This window comes from Pseudoliparis swirei, chromosome 3 (assembly GCF_029220125.1).
Source record: "Pseudoliparis swirei isolate HS2019 ecotype Mariana Trench chromosome 3, NWPU_hadal_v1, whole genome shotgun sequence".
In the NCBI taxonomy this organism is placed as follows: Eukaryota; Metazoa; Chordata; class Actinopteri; order Perciformes; family Liparidae; genus Pseudoliparis; species Pseudoliparis swirei.
This window is the reverse complement of record NC_079390.1, coordinates 14,403,027-14,418,796: the sequence shown is the minus strand read 5'-3', so window position 1 is coordinate 14,418,796 and position 15,770 is coordinate 14,403,027. Positions and strand designations below refer to the sequence as shown.

The window sequence follows — 15,770 nt, the reverse complement described above, 5'->3', positions numbered from 1 at the left end:
TTTACGGGAGGGTAATTGAGGTGCCTTCTCCGTGAAAAGAGAGTAAAAATGAAGCTGTGAATGACTTTCGGGTGTTCAAGGTTTCAGCTCACGGTGCAAAGTATTACACGCTACTTTGCAGAATAATTAATATAAATCGAGGCAAACCCAAAGCGTTGCTAAAGCAGAGATGTGGAATGTTCTTAGAATATATATATAATATATAGGTGTTCACCTAGCCCGTGGCAGACGATGCCCAGAGTCTGGGTAAACCACAGATGGCTATTTCTCTCCTCCTGTCCTGAGGGCGACAGGAAAACCGGGCTGAGACTGCCTCCTCCTCAGCCCGCAGTGGCAAAGAGCTGGCACCACCAGGAGGACAGGGAGAGGAACGAGGAGGATGGAGTCTGGCCTTCACCGCGGGTCTCCTCTGAGAAACGGTCTCCATCTGCTCATCTGGGCCAAGTCTGACAGTGAACAGATTTCACCATTTCTTTCTCCACTCCTGTCTGTGCATCTGAGTATGCAACAAGGATGCAGCCCGTGTGTTTACACACAAAACACAGAATATCTTCACATTTGCATCCAGGGTGGGCAACAGCACTCATTCATTCACACACTGAGAAACTAATTGTGTTTGGCAGTCTGAGACCCTTGAAAGTGTTTCTGACAGTACATTGTAACTTTCTTCTGTACTCAGCTCCTTCCTATCCAGTGGCCTGTAAGGATAGAGGATCCACACTTCGTGGATCCCTACCGATGTATTAGGTTAAGAGGAATAGACGGAGGCTTCGTCGGATGAAAGAGCAGTAGAGGCTGAGCTCAAGGTCAAGGGACATCTACTTGAGAACGGTCTGGGCTCAAGTGGAGGAGACAGAGACAGTGTTGAACTGGTGATGTGCTGTGGAAGAATAATGGGAACTTGCTGCAGGGTGTTTGCATTTTAAGCGCATGTAATGCAAAGCGGTGGAAAGAATGCGTTCTGGTGTTATCAAAGAGATTTCTCCTATCTGGCTTAACTCTCTACATCCTAACAGCTTGTTCAGCCCTTCCATGAAATTGGAACATTAGACAGTGAAAACAACAGCCTGTGGTCATTTTGTCCATCTTTTCTTTCTCCAGTGCTGCTGTTGCCATGGTTCCATGGTCATCACTCAAGAGGAGAAATACAGGGCCGTCTGTCAATATGTCAAGATCAGACTCTTTTCTTTTTTTTTATACGTTAATTCGCCACCGTGTTTATGCTACATTGACTACTATGGACGTTGTAAAAGAAAGGTTAAAAGTGTTCAATCGTAAAACGTAGACATTAGCTGGGATGTTTCACGCATCAGTAATCCCCTTCACATTTTTAGAAGTAGCTATTTATGTATAATTGATTAACTCATTTACTTTGCAAGTCTACTGCAAGTGAGCTTAGAGATTTTTTTATGCGGCTTATCTCTGATTACATGATAGAAGGAGTTTACCAAACAGTGTTTCCCACAGGAATTGGAGACTGTAAGGCGTGGACATCAGACCCTCTAGGGGGGTCTGAAGGCATGACCCCCCCCCCCTAAAATAAATCCTTACATGTAAAAGTTAAAAACACATTGGTTGTATAGATACATAAACGGTGATGACACTGCAACTGTCACACCCACATAGCATGGTAGGAAAGACGGGTACAGGTGGGTTGCCAACAGTCCACTACAGTTGACAGACTCGGGGCCCCGCCCTTCCCTGCAAGGTGCTGTCACCTTCACCCAGGGTCCTTTCCTAGCAGACCCAGAGCCTGTGACTTCTCACTGCTCCTGAGGAAATGTGCGGGAGAGGTCCCACGAGGGGATCCTCCCTCACAGAGCGGCTGCCACTCGCCGCCATGTTGAATTCCCAAGAAAGACTGAGCGGACCCCAACCCCTTGTAACCAGAGTGTAAAACTATTTTCAGTTCATTATAAAATTGAGGCCAGCCTCCCGAGACTGTGTCGAGTATTTCATAGAAAAACACACGCCTTCTGTTTTCCCATACACACTGTGGGTAAAAAAGCCCCCTCTCTGTTAGCTATTCACAGCTATTGCTCCACAGTTAATAGCTCAATTTAAAGTAGAGGCTGTAAGTGGAATATGAGAGAGAGAGAGAGAGAGAGAGAGCGAGAGATAACTACTCTATTTTGGACACAATGTGCCGCTAGAAATCTTTTTGCCTTAATCAAAGCAGCCGGAGGCTCTGCAGATGTTGAGTTCCCATTGCACTGGTACATGACCTGTTGTCAGATGACAAGGTAGCTCACGGTGAAATGACGGACAATTAGCTGGGAGATGGCATGGACTTATAAGTTAAGTTACATAACCAGTGGACTTGGAGTAATAAAAAGACAATTCACTGGGAATAACAGAACTCCGATGCAGACAAATTACGAAGAGGATATGGTCTACTATGTTATCAAAAGCAAGGACATGAGGCGGAAGGGAATGGAGGGAAATTGATTTTCTTTCGAACGCGTCAGGGAATGTGGATCTAATGAAAAGCAAAAAGAGATAAGAACCTTCCAGCAATGACTCAACACGTACAAATATGAGCTTTCAGATATTCTTCCTTCCCCCTGAAGCCATTGCTTGCTATAATCATTAAAGCCTTCCGCTTATTTCCACGATGATGAAAGACTACTTCACTCATCAGCAGCTCCTACTTCCAAGTTTCGGAAGTCATAAATAGGACTTGCATTTAAGTGGTTTAGGTTGGAATTATTTAACGACAAAAGAGGACTAAACTGTGTTTTTTTCAGCTTCGATTTGTAGAGCAGCTGGAGGATGAAGGGAGAATGCATCAGAGTTGAAAAAGATGGAATGATTTGCCATATATTTTAATGCCTTGAAGGGGACCGGTAATATGTGGGTCTGATCCAAGTAGGATAATGCAAACATTCTGCTGGTTTTTAATCACTTCTAGCATTTACTATTTAAAAGCGATTAAATGATGTGCAGTGGTGTGGTAATAAATTAGACTCAGTGTTGAATAAGTGGAATCTGTGTTGTCTGAAGCACTGGGCTGACAAACGTTTACTTTACTTCTGTGTATTTTTCAAGTCAAGACAAAACGTTGATAAAATTAAAAACACATGTTCGCTGGATAGAGATGCTGCAAGGGGACTCTCTCACTCGATGAAAGACATACCGAGAGAACATTTAGGGGGGAAAAGGACATTGGGGAAAGGAGGTCAGCTCACGGATCTATCTCTCTCAAAAAAGTGTGTGAGGCTGCATCCCATTTCAGTCACCACTCAGTTTGCAGTTATTTGGGGGGACGGTCTGCAGCTGGTCATAGATGAGGTGGGACTGGAACAAAGTGGTTGTGTGGTGCCCATGCTGGGTAAATACCAGTCCAGGCCCCACTATGTCTTTTCCTTTAACTCAAGACACTTTAACAGTCAGCGCTGGCCTCACATGGGAATATTTCCCTTCACGAGCCTTTAGTGGTGCGCCCATAAATGCTACACTTTCCAAGCTTGCACCTGCCCCCTGACCTCCTCTTTTACAGGGGGCAACAAAGTGTAGCAAAGGCAAGACGAGGAGGAGGAAGAGAAAACACATGTCTGCAGAGCTCTGTCCAGGCAGCCGCCATCCACATACACACAATAAACCACATATATAGGCCGTGGTTACACTTGTCTACACTTCACACTTCACTGTGACTGGCCTGTTCCATGGCGAACATGTTTTTAAAGAAGCTCCTGTAAAATAGTTTCCTATAAATTATTAAAAGTAAAATTCCCACTCCCCATTTATTTCCTCCCCTCAGTACTTGATGTATTGTAGAAAAGTCACAAACAAAGCTCCACTAATACGATAATTTCAACACTTTCCACAATAAAAGTCCCTCGTTATTTCGAAGTTCAAAAGCATCTATTTTGAATCAGCAAGATCGGAAACATTTAGTTTTTCACTCGGAGTAATTTAACAGGACGTGGATCTCAGCCCCATTTTCCCTCCTCAATGCCCTTTGCTCTCCTCGTAGAGGAACTCCTGTCGCGGCAAGACGGTGATCACGTACGTTTTATAAAGTGTCAGGATTGTCCCCACATGCTCTCCACACATCACTGAGATACCAACTCAACCACTCGGCATGGGGTCTAGCTGATCGTATTCCAATGCTAGCAAAAGATCCGATCTGGAAGCGTACAGACTTCACAGTTAATGGGTCCTGGCGTGATCGCCTGACAAAAGTCGTGTTGGAAAGACAAGTGCAACCACAGCCCCTGACCACTTTCCTATGTATGCAGTCTTAGCTCAAATCAAGGATACACCTAATTGATATTTACAACGCAATTGCCTCTGCAGTGTGCTGGCTGCATCAAAGAGCAGCAGGAGAGGGCAATTATAGACCTTAATAAAGTCTATCAGTGTGCAGCACTGAAAGAGCTAGTATGCGTGTGTATATTTAGAGAGTGTGTTTACATCCCAGGTGGTCCATTATATTGTGAATTTACACGTGGCCGAACTGTTCCTATTTGGCCTGATCCACCAAGAAGCTGCACTAGCAGCACTGCAAGGCTGCAGTTGTCAAAACAAGCCAGAATATGAAGCTGTTGATGCCAGAGGAAAGGCCACATGGTCCTCTACATGGAGGTTAGTGTTTAGATTTCCCCTGTGGTGATGCTTTGTCCTATCATTATATATATATATATTGTTAATTAGATTTAAACAATTTTATTTTAGGTGTCTTTCATCATCATCTGTAATGTGAATACATTTTCACACAGTTTTCCCACCTGCATTGTGTAAAATCAGCAAAAGAGAAGTTCTTCAATGATGATTTGAATCACCAATATTTTGCAGGTAATACTAGTTTAAATACTGTATGTATATATAGAGCTTGGATATTTTCTAACCTTTTTACCTTCCACTATCCCGCTCTTGTTTACAAGGGAAAAAGACCTCATGTGTGATGTCAGGAGTGACCAAAATAAAAGGGCAACATGCTCAACAAATGTCATGTCTAGCCTCCCATTACAACGTGACATATTGTGTGTCAAATGTCAGAGCAGTTTTCCTTGAGGTTGGCACTGGACGATGTGTATTCAACCATTTAATTCAAAGACTCCATCCTGTATTCAGGAGACATCAAAGTTCTTCTCTTTTTTTATGCACCATTATTTTATGCATATGGTAAATATTGAGCAGTACGTTTTCACTCACTGTTTCACTTGAGCCACAACCTAGCAAAAGTATTTGTTTGTTCCAAGAGTGGTCCAAAATGTGACAAATTGGAGTACTTTACAAAGAGGTGTTGCACACACAGGCAAGCAAAACTGTTTTCATCCACTGATTGGAAACTGACGAAAAGAAGAGACAGAGAGGGAGGACGAGGAGAGAAAGGTAAAAGAGAAAAATATCCAAACCCAGATGGACTTGAACTATCTTGAGCGTTCATCTGTGGGCTTGTGTGTTGTAAACGGTGGCAGATTGGATTAGACGGCAGTCTGAATGCTGCGCTGGAGTGGTCTGTGACGAGGGCTGGACAGCTCCGATAAAGCTTCTTCAAAGACCTCCGGCCCACTGCCCAGCTCTGACTGACAGCTGAGATGGGCCCGGGCTCAAGGTGGGGCGGTCCTTTCGATTTAAAGTGCAGCCACTTAATTTTTCACAAATTGACGGCGTGGGTTGTCAAGAGTGAGAGCCTGTGACAGGTTGGCTGGCGAGTGGCGAGAGCAGATGCCGACTGTCTTTCATTTCATAACTCTGTCTCCCTACAGCTACCGTCTTCATTGCGAGCGTGCAGTAAAATTAAATGTTTAACAGTCATCCAAACGGGAAGCGAACCTCCCCCTCCCCCTCCCTCTGCTCCCCCTCCCTTAGAGAAAAGTGACACTTCACAAGAAAAGTGTTCTCAATTCAGGGCAAGCAGGGAGCGAGGGGAAAAAACAACAACATTAAACTGTTTTCAAAGACATGTTGGACTAGACTTGTCAAACAGCATCAGGGGCGTGTGCTAATGAGAGGCTGTTGGCGGAGGGGACACGGCAAACACACAAGTCGTTAGGACATGCAGACAGGGCTAGTGGATGTATGTCATTTGAGTTGTGGCGGTGTGAATGTGCTGGCAAAGAGAAAATCAAATGATTGTGTCATAAATTAGAGGAATCTCAGTTTCTGGATTTCGAGCATCAGTTACACACGGCAGGCCTTTACGGGGGCGCCACAGATAAACAACACGGAAATACTAACTACTGGCCTGTAAAATATTATATGTGCAGGGCTTTTATTGTGAAAGCTAAGAGCTGAGTGAGTGCACTGCCGTTGCGAAAGGTCGGAAAAAATGCCTCATTCTGAAAAATAAATGTCCCTTTTAATATTCACGTACTGTCTGAAAGTATTGACGACCAAAAATAGTCGTAAAAAAAAATACATTGATGTGCAAATTAATTGCACAATAAAAAATGTCTCTAGAGCGTAAAGCGCCTTACAGATACTGATTGGTATCATTATCATAGTTTGTATTAAAGGCCTTCCCGTGAGCGCAGCATAGCTCCAAGTGCATGTTGAAGCTGTCCTGAATACGTTTACTGCGTTATCACGAATATATACCATACAGTGCTGTTGACAGATTGCTGTCATGTGTGACACAAAGACCACAAAAAGAGTTTGTCATGATTGGATTGGATTAGATCCAGTGCTGTACACGGCCACAGTGACAATCATCACCCTGCAACCAGAATGGATTTTGCATCTTATCTGACAATCAGGACATTGCTTTTCTTCAAATCTCTTATTGGCTTAGCGGATAAGCTTATTCAGGGTGACCCGCGAAGCTGTAAGAGCTGAACATTATTTTGCCGTTTCACTGCAGATTAAAAAAGCATGTAAGCTTGCCCCCGTCCTGACAAAATCAGGGCTTCAGTCCAAACATTTACACAGACAACATAACCGGCCCGGGAGTTCTGCCATCAGTGCTTTCAGCTTGATGACATTACATGTGGCTATCAGCAGTTTGAGACTGATGCTGAGAGGCTGATGCTGAATGACAATACAGCCCCTGGCAGGCCTAAGGCGGGGCCTTTCCATCGGGGCAGGTGGACCGAGGATCTACCAAGGGAGATGATTCAGGGAGCCAGAGGCCAGAGACCAGAGCCCTCCAGTTGACTGGCTGACCGGGTCAGAGCTTCTCAAAGAAGCCTCTTGAAACCCCGGGGCTAGACACCACTCAGCAGTCTCCACAGCAATTACTTCTCACCGCTGGGACTGAGACCAAAGACCAAAGACCAGAGACCAGAGACCACAGCACTTTTTGTTCACATTTTATGTGTGACTGACAAATGGAGACAGCTGTGAAGTCGTGGCAGGCTTTTAAGAAAGAAAAAAAAAGGTAATAACTTCATTCCAGAAAATTACAAATGAAACACATTTTTACAGTTTTAGAAACCAGACGCGCCATAGCGCCTGTGATCTCCATTACACCACAACCGGGTGAAGGCGCCTGATGCCAGGATCACACTTAATCCACAGTTCATTTAATGCGCTGGAAAGGTTTACACAAGGATATCGTGGTGCAAAGCACTTAAACTAAGATTAAACTAATCACAGTTCTTTTTCTCTTTTGTATTGCCACGTACAAATCAAGATCCTGCTATAATGTTTGAATGGTCGGACAGCAGGAATTTTCTGATGACATTTTCCTGGCATTAATAACTGCATAATATTGATCATTGTTTCCCATTTGGCCTACATTTCCTTGCCAAGACCTTTGACTGTCGTCATTGTCAGTCCTGTCCCACACACTGTTTTTGTGTGTGGATGAATTTCGTGGTTGTTTCTCAACATCCTGGGCTTTCTGTGATTGAGACACACTTTTGTTGTCATTTCACTCCCGTTTGATTTGCTGTAAAGGATCTGCCTGCTCATGCAAACAGGGCAGTTGTCACATACAATAAAATCAGGATCTTAATACAGCACTAAGAGTTATAGTGAATGTGAAAACAGTGGTAGTAGTAGAAGAAGTAAATCGTGGAATTGTGTCCCAATTGTTTGAGTTAAGAACAAACGGATTCAGGTTTTTTTCCACTGCATCATATTTCCTTTTCTCCTTTTTCCCCAGTCACTGTGGTTATTTTGAACATGGCTGAAAAGGAGCACATAAAATAAAGATGCGCTGTAATATTTGATGTATACATATTCAATAGTTAGTTTTTCAACTGACAAAACCAAATACTGTATCTATCTATACAAGCAAATTAATAATTCTCCAAGTGCACCCGATTGTCTGACAGAAATAAAAGCAGACAGCCAGACGGACAAGCTGACAGACAGACAGGTGTTTGGACAGAGATGTGGGGGATCAGTGGGGGGGAGGTCCAACCTGAGCCCTCCTTGCTCGTTCCCCCCACCTCCCATCCCCATTGCCAGAGAGCAGATGGGCCTCACAGCATGCCCCTCTGTTCAGCAGAGCTACCGTACAAAGCAGCACAGATTACAGGGCACCGATCTAACATCAGTGAGCTGAACAGAGCCCCTCCAGAACAGAACTACACCCCCCTACACCCTGCCAGTCTGCGATATGATAAGGACGGGACCTGTCGATGCAGCACCACCACTAGCGCAGACAGTGTCATATTTAAATGCTGGGACGTAATATTTACTCAAGTTTCGTCGAAATCTGCGGTAAGGCACCTGGGACACGAGTAAATAAACAAGCAAACAGTCACAAAATGTTTCCCTCCCAGGTTTGTTGATGTTTCCTCAACTTGTGAAGCAGGTGGAACTCTCTCCATTCCACAGTCTGACTCAATGAATATGTGAAACAGGTACTAACACACTCTGCTGGAGTTCTTCATGTGATTTGATTCTAACATCCATTGTTCTGAAATACACGTTTCTAAACTGTAGAACATCGATGACAAGTGGAAATGAGAGTCGACCATGAAACTGCATAAAAAGAAAAAAAAGACAGCTGTCACTCACTGACATGCGAGTCTGGCATTTATGCCAATTTGATTTTTTTATTTATTAATGCAGCATTTCATCTCTTTGCCATCTCTTTTCAGTCAGTTAGAAGTTAGAAGTATGTGGTTATAAGTGAGTTATAATCACAGAGAACAGAGAGCACAAAGAGAAAAAGCTGACATCAAATCAGAACACTCAATACTCATTGACCTCAACGGCCAAAGAGCTACAGTAGAGACAAACCACTTTTTACATCAGATTTGAAGTGACAATTAAACAAATACATAACAGTGGAAAAAAAGCCCTGTGCAATATGGTAAAAGAAGAGAAGCGCTATAGGCAGTCTTTATATTCTGTGGCTGGCCACTGTACTCTCATCCATCTCTGCTGGAGCTTCCTCTATCTGGGCTCTTTTTCCACTGTGAGGTAATATGTCAGAGGCGCTTATAAACATTTCTCCATTCCCTCCTTGAGGTTACAATATCTCATAGTTCAGTACATTGGGTCAGTGCCAGAGATCGAAAACATTTGCTGCAATCTGCAAGCTCGACTGAAGGGGGAACAATAACAAAAAGGTGTGGGAAAAAAAGAAACAAAAACCCTCCTGCTTTATTTAAATCTCTCACTTCTTCTCTCCCTCCACTTAAGTCAGAGCGAACAAAAAGTGCTGATAACAGGCGCTCTATCACCAGACTGTAGCATTTCTAAATGGAGAGTTAAACCTCGGGATGGACCTCCGACATTTAAAATGTAACCTAGTGGGAGGACAATGCCTTAAGATTTATTAATAGTATAGCCAAAGAGAAGATAATAGTTCTGCTCGATAGCGCTGCAGCGTGTTTCTTTGCAGAGAGGACAAAAAAGGGGTGGTCGAGGCCACAGATGATCATCTTTTCAATTATGTATGTGTCATAAAGCGTACAGATTAGGATGCTATTGAGCACCAAGCTTAATAGATCCATCTGCATCTTGCAGAACAAAGAAATTAGATTCATTATTGAGACCATTAAGACTCTAACAGTCAGGGCTTTTGGCTTCTCTTACAGCCAAACACATTCTGTTATCATAATCATCAGTAATATAACCATTACAATCATTTCTGATTATTACCAAGATTAAAGGGAGCCATTGTAACTCAGAGACCTGTAATTAAGCAATAAGGTACTCGAGGCAGTACTGTATCGTCAATAATGTCCACCTCAAGGGCGTTGTTAGCAAACCCTTGAAAAGGACATTATTGAGGATACAGTACTGCCTCGAGTACCTTATTGCTTTTAGAATATGGTTGCATGCGACATTATAAATAGTAAGTAACTAGTAATCTGCCTTTCAGCACAAAATAGTTGTGGCCACCAAACGTTGTGTATCGCATTTCAGTAGCCGAGAGAAAATAAAATTAAAATTAAAAATTAAAAATAAAGATATTCACAGATTCAGAAAACCCGGCTGACTCCCCGAGTCAGCCGGGTTTTCTGAATCTGTGAATATCTTTCCAACTTTACCGAACTTTGTTTTGTCGTATCCCTGGCGTCTATGGGTTTTTACAACGCCAACAAAAACATTGTTTGCGGACGTGAACGCGCTTCAAACACCATCACCGACTCAACGTTTAGACATAACTGCTGATCCCCGAGTGGTCTCCCTTTCCATTGCGCACAGTGCCATAGCAATCCCGCAGTATTTCATTCATATCGTCTCTGGTTCTGGTCTTCACGTCTGCAGTGTTCTCTCAGTTGGTGAAGCAGTTCATTGCCCACTTCGTTTGTCTGACAGTGTTTTTTTCGTTGCACAACCTTTCATAGGTCTCACTTTCTTCTCTCTGGTAGCATGACGTCCACCTGAAGTTTCCTCATGGCTAACCACTCAGTTAAAGTCATTCCCCCCAAAATATCAAAGTTTACACGAAACATGTTTGGTAACTGTCAAGCTTGAACTGACAAGTAACGGTCGCGCTCAATCTACCTTTATTGTTATTTTGAGTGAGCACTGATATTGAATGCTCAGATAAATGTAAACAGCTGTCGGACATTATGGCTGAATAATGTACACCTCGTCACTCACTGTCCGTCTCTACCAATCAGAATGCTTGATTTCATCTTCCTGTATTATAATTTCTTGACGAAGCCAACATGCCTTGCATTTAACGCATCCGTTTTGTTGCCATCATGTCACAGCCACCTGTGATATGTGTGGAGGGATAGCATTGCAACGCATTCAGCGTTCATGTGTTTGTTTGCGTGTGTGTGAGCACATATGTAAAGTAGGTGAGTGAGAGAGTGGTTGAGGATGTGGTGAATTAGTTTGCATGTGCATGAATGCATCTGCGATCAGGGTTTGGCTCCCTCTGCCAACAGACTCAAACCCACTCCTGACCGGAACCACAGCCAGCCACACAGCCAACTGCCAAGGTATCTCTCATGCACACGCAAGTGCGCACACACACACACACACACACACACACACACACACACACACACACACACACACAGAAGCCAACAACACTAGGCACATTTTAGATCTTGGTGCCCATGAAGACAGATTCATTAGCGAGCTGCCTCACAGACACACGCCTCCATGCAGCTTGGCCTGTACTGTACACAGCCGTCACAGCAGTTCAGGACAACCTTGAAACTGGCAGGTAGCACCATCTGTCCATTAGCCAGTACAGGGACTGACATGACACACAGGCTGCACTGGTGACCCTCACAACAGAGGTCTGCTGCCAAGGCTACGGGATGGAGCCGCCGTACACACTGCATTCACACGGCTATGTGAGTTCTTCTGGCATGTGACTCATTAGAAACAGGAGCTTCTCAAAGCACTCAGGGACACCAACCCACCTGACTGAGTGCAGGCTTAGTGGAGGACAGCCACAAAGAAACACAACTGATTGTTGATCATTAAAAGAAATGCAGCATCCTTTTTTGGAGAAAAGCTGATTTCATTCTCTCAGAATGTCTCCTGAGGGGACCGTTCCCCTAAAAATCAAACCAATTTTCCTCTTATCTTCAGTGCTATTCATCAAAATACAAGGCCGGTCAAAGGTTTGGGCTCATCCGGCACAAAAGCTTGATCCACTACAGCCTTGTTCTGCTCTCAGACACTACAGGACGGCTGAGCGGACTGCTCTGTGCTTGTCATGCTTTTAGGTTAGCTGAGCAGCAACAAGTGTGGATTTAAAAAGGAATAAGTTCCTGTTTCAAGTGCACAAAGCATGCCTGTAAAAGATGGAATATTGGGTGTGTTCATATTAACTGTTATTCTTAGATCATCACAATAGAAATAGAAGGTTACTTTAGGGCTAGTAGTATTGGAATTGGATCAATGAAAATCAGATGACAAAAAATCACTGTATAAAACTATTACATTCCACGTCTGAGTCGACTGCAGAGGGCCCAACATATTTAGAGTCCAAATGCACCGTTGTCATTCATCAAAAACAAATGGTATTTGGGGAGAAATAGTTGCAAAAGTATTCTCCCATGAAATAATTATATTTCTTCTTTTGTGGCCGAAAATATTACAAATGTAAATAATAAATGTAGTGTTTGAATTAAAGTATTTTTGTCTCTAAAATAGTCATCATTGAAGAAAAGAAAAACATCAACATACCAGGGGACCTCAAACATTTGACTGGCAGTGTGGATTATTTTGGTGTACGTTCCTTATTCATGGAGATATAAGCTTTTGAGATATATAATAAAATAAAATAAATATAATGAAATTAGATTGCACTCGGCTTGTGGAGCTTAAGGCGTTGGAAGAAAACTCAACAACAGTGTCTCGTTCCACCACCACTACTTCCACTACTACCCACTGCGTAAACACTGTCCATGAGCATATTTAAAATGCTGTGCCTGGTAATCTACTTCTTTTGTTTCCCTCATGTCTGCTTGTCCTGCATCAACCCACAACAACATGTCCTTGAGTATGCAGCTCAAGAAGACCAACCCTCTCTCAGAGAAATGGCACAGCATAACCTCGGAGTCGCCCGCTGACTAATTGGAAATGAGTTCCAAAAGAAGTCCTTGCTCGGTGTGTGTGTGTGTGTGTGTGTGTGTGTGTGTGTGTGTGTGTGTGTGTGTGTGTGTGTGTGTGTGTGTGTGTGTGTGTGTGTGTGTGTGTTTGTGTGTGTGTGTGTGTGTGTGTGTGAACAGTAGGCAGTGTTGTGACAGATAGTCCTTGCTGGCAGAAATACACATACATATATATATGCTTTATGTCAGATATGATGGTATTACTGCAATAGAAAGATAAACTATCATGGACTCACCATTGTGTGTTTCTTGTTCAGGTGTTTCTTCTTCCTCTTGCCTTGTGTGTGTGCCAGGCGGGGGTTGTTCTCCTGGTCTGAAGGCTGTTGGTGGTGGTGATTGTTCTTGCAGGCCTTCAGGCTCATGCCGTTGGGGACCCTGGCAGCCTTTTTCTTGCGTAGGGGCCCTGCCTGGTTGTCTCTGCACTCCTGGGGCATCAGTGTCAGGTTCTTCTTGAGAGGAAACGACACAAGAGAAAGCCTTAATTAGTACAGAACAAAAATGTTTGGTAGTGTTTTCTTCGGCATCAATTCACTCGTAGAAAAACAAGTGCATGCATCGACTAATCGTGTTTGCTTTTCCCACCCACGCTCCTCCCCAGGAAATAATACAACATGACATGCATTGTCAGTGCCAGAATAAGTGACAAAGTTACGATGGGGCTGAGTAGAAACCTTTACTGAGTTTGTGTTTACCTGAAAGTAATATCCGAGCAGGAAACAGATCAGCAGAAGCACAGCGAGAAACATGTGTAACTTCAGTTTGTCTGTCAGCACATGAAAGTTGCACTACAAGACATTTATTTTCATGAAGAAAACCGAATTCTGAAAACAAACCGATAAGCTACAAATCCAATATAGCCGGCTCCACACATGAGGTTTTACAGCTTGACAGTGCTGATCAATAGAACCACTCATCTGCTGCCGGGAGACTGTGTAGTGTTTCAAACTTATGGAACAAATCAGCTTTGTTATTTGAAAGTGTGACCGTTTTTTCTCCATTGTGGACCAAAGAGCAATTGGAGTTAATACCTCTCGGGAGACATTTAAGCTGGTGAAGCAGCCAACAGAGTGGAGGCTGGCTGTGGAACGGGAAGGTGCAAAGCAGCTAATGACATGTCTGCACTGTGCATCATTCTAATGCAAAGGCCGGAGAGACAAGGTTTTGGGTATCTAATGCAATGGTGGCTTTAAAAAAATTGTATTCATCAATTTTACAAATTGTCAATATTTGTGTTTTGGCGAAATGGAATATACCCATTAATATTTGTAAAATAGGATTTCTGCGCAAAATATATGCTTTTCCTGCACTTCCAGCGCGTCCTCTCTGCCTCTCCGTCTGTCTGCTTGTATCAGCTGAGCTGGGGCCTGATCGTTTTTGCCCACAGGAGACGGGTTTAAGAAGCAGTTTAGCCAACCACTGATTAAAGATATAAATGAGTGGTACAGAAATTTAGCCAATCAGCATCCTAAAATAGGTTCAGCTTTGGGGAAAAGTCATCTCGCCCAAAAGATTTCTGGAATCTCATTAGAGATGTCTTGCCAAACTTCACGAGTCTCCATTTTAACAACATGACCATGGCGAGCGCAAGAAGACCCGACCCTAACTCGGTAAAATCTCTCCACTGAGACCCGTTTGAGAGAAGAACTTTCACGGAGAGAATACATGTAACACAGCTGGAACCAGACCAACCGGACCTCACAATAAGACGACAGAGTGGCTGAAAGGGAAGCAGCACTCACAAAGCTTCTGCAGAGACCGGTGCACCCGGAAGGTTTGGCGAGCTGGATGCTGTCGTGCTAACGCAGTATTTTGTTTTCCGTGCTTACTTTTTAATTCAACAGGGACTGATCCTGCATGGACATTTATGGTAGTAAGGGACATGAACAATTATGAAAACATGAGAACACCAGGACACACATGGATAACTCTGTCATATTGGGCAAAGTGACGACGACACAGGAGGAGGTGAAGAAACACAATGAGGAGGATAAAAACAGGCACACTTTAACCTTAAAAAGGTTCATAGGTCCATCTTAATAAACATGTTCTCTTAGATTTTATATATATATACAGTATATATATATATATATATGTACACTACCGTTCAAAAGTTTGGGGTCATCCAGACAATTTCATGTCTTCCATGAAAACTCACTTTTATTTATGAAATTTATTGAAAATTGAATAGAAAATATAGTCAAGATATTGACAAGGTTAGAAATAATGATTACTATTTGAAGTATTAATTTTGTTCTTCAAACTTCAAGCTCAAAGGAAGGCCAGTTGTATAGCTTATATCACCAGCATAACTGTTTTCAGCTGTGCTAACATAATTGCACAAGGGTTTTCTAATCAGACATTAGTCTTCTAAGGCGATTAGCAAACACAATGTACCATTAGAACACTGGAGTGATAGTTGCTGTAAAAGGGCCTCTATACACCTATGGAGATATTTAATTAGAAACCAGACGTTTCCACCTAGAATAGTCATTTACCACATTAACAATGTATAGTGTGTATTTTTGATTAATGTTATCTTTATTGAAAAAACAGTGCTTTTCTTTGAAAAATAAAGACATTTCTAAGTGACCCGAAACCTTTGAACGGTAGTGTATATATATATATATGATTCATATTATACGATATTAATATTTTATTATAATATATTTCTGATATGTATATTAATTTTATATTTGATGTTATATATATCATATTATACTGAATAGTATAATATATATGTATGTGTATATATATATTTATATATTGAATTGTATGAATAAGATCTCCTTATTATGTCAGTGTTGGAATAAATGTTAAATAAAAAGTAGAAATGCG

The 15,770-nt window shown here is 42.6% G+C and overlaps 1 protein-coding gene across 4 annotated transcripts in view; it reads right to left on the bottom strand.

Moving 5' to 3' along the window:
• auts2a (activator of transcription and developmental regulator AUTS2 a) overlaps positions 1-15,770 on the bottom strand; it is a 302,294-nt gene that overhangs the window by 218,864 nt on the left and 67,660 nt on the right. For 3 of the 4 annotated variants that reach the window (XM_056440702.1, XM_056440721.1, XM_056440729.1), the window contains exon 4: positions 13,172-13,384. In XM_056440702.1, coding sequence (XP_056296677.1) covers positions 13,172-13,384 — 213 coding nt within the window. The remainder of the gene's footprint in view (positions 1-13,171; positions 13,385-15,770) is intronic. The other variant, XM_056440711.1, reaches the window with a different exon arrangement.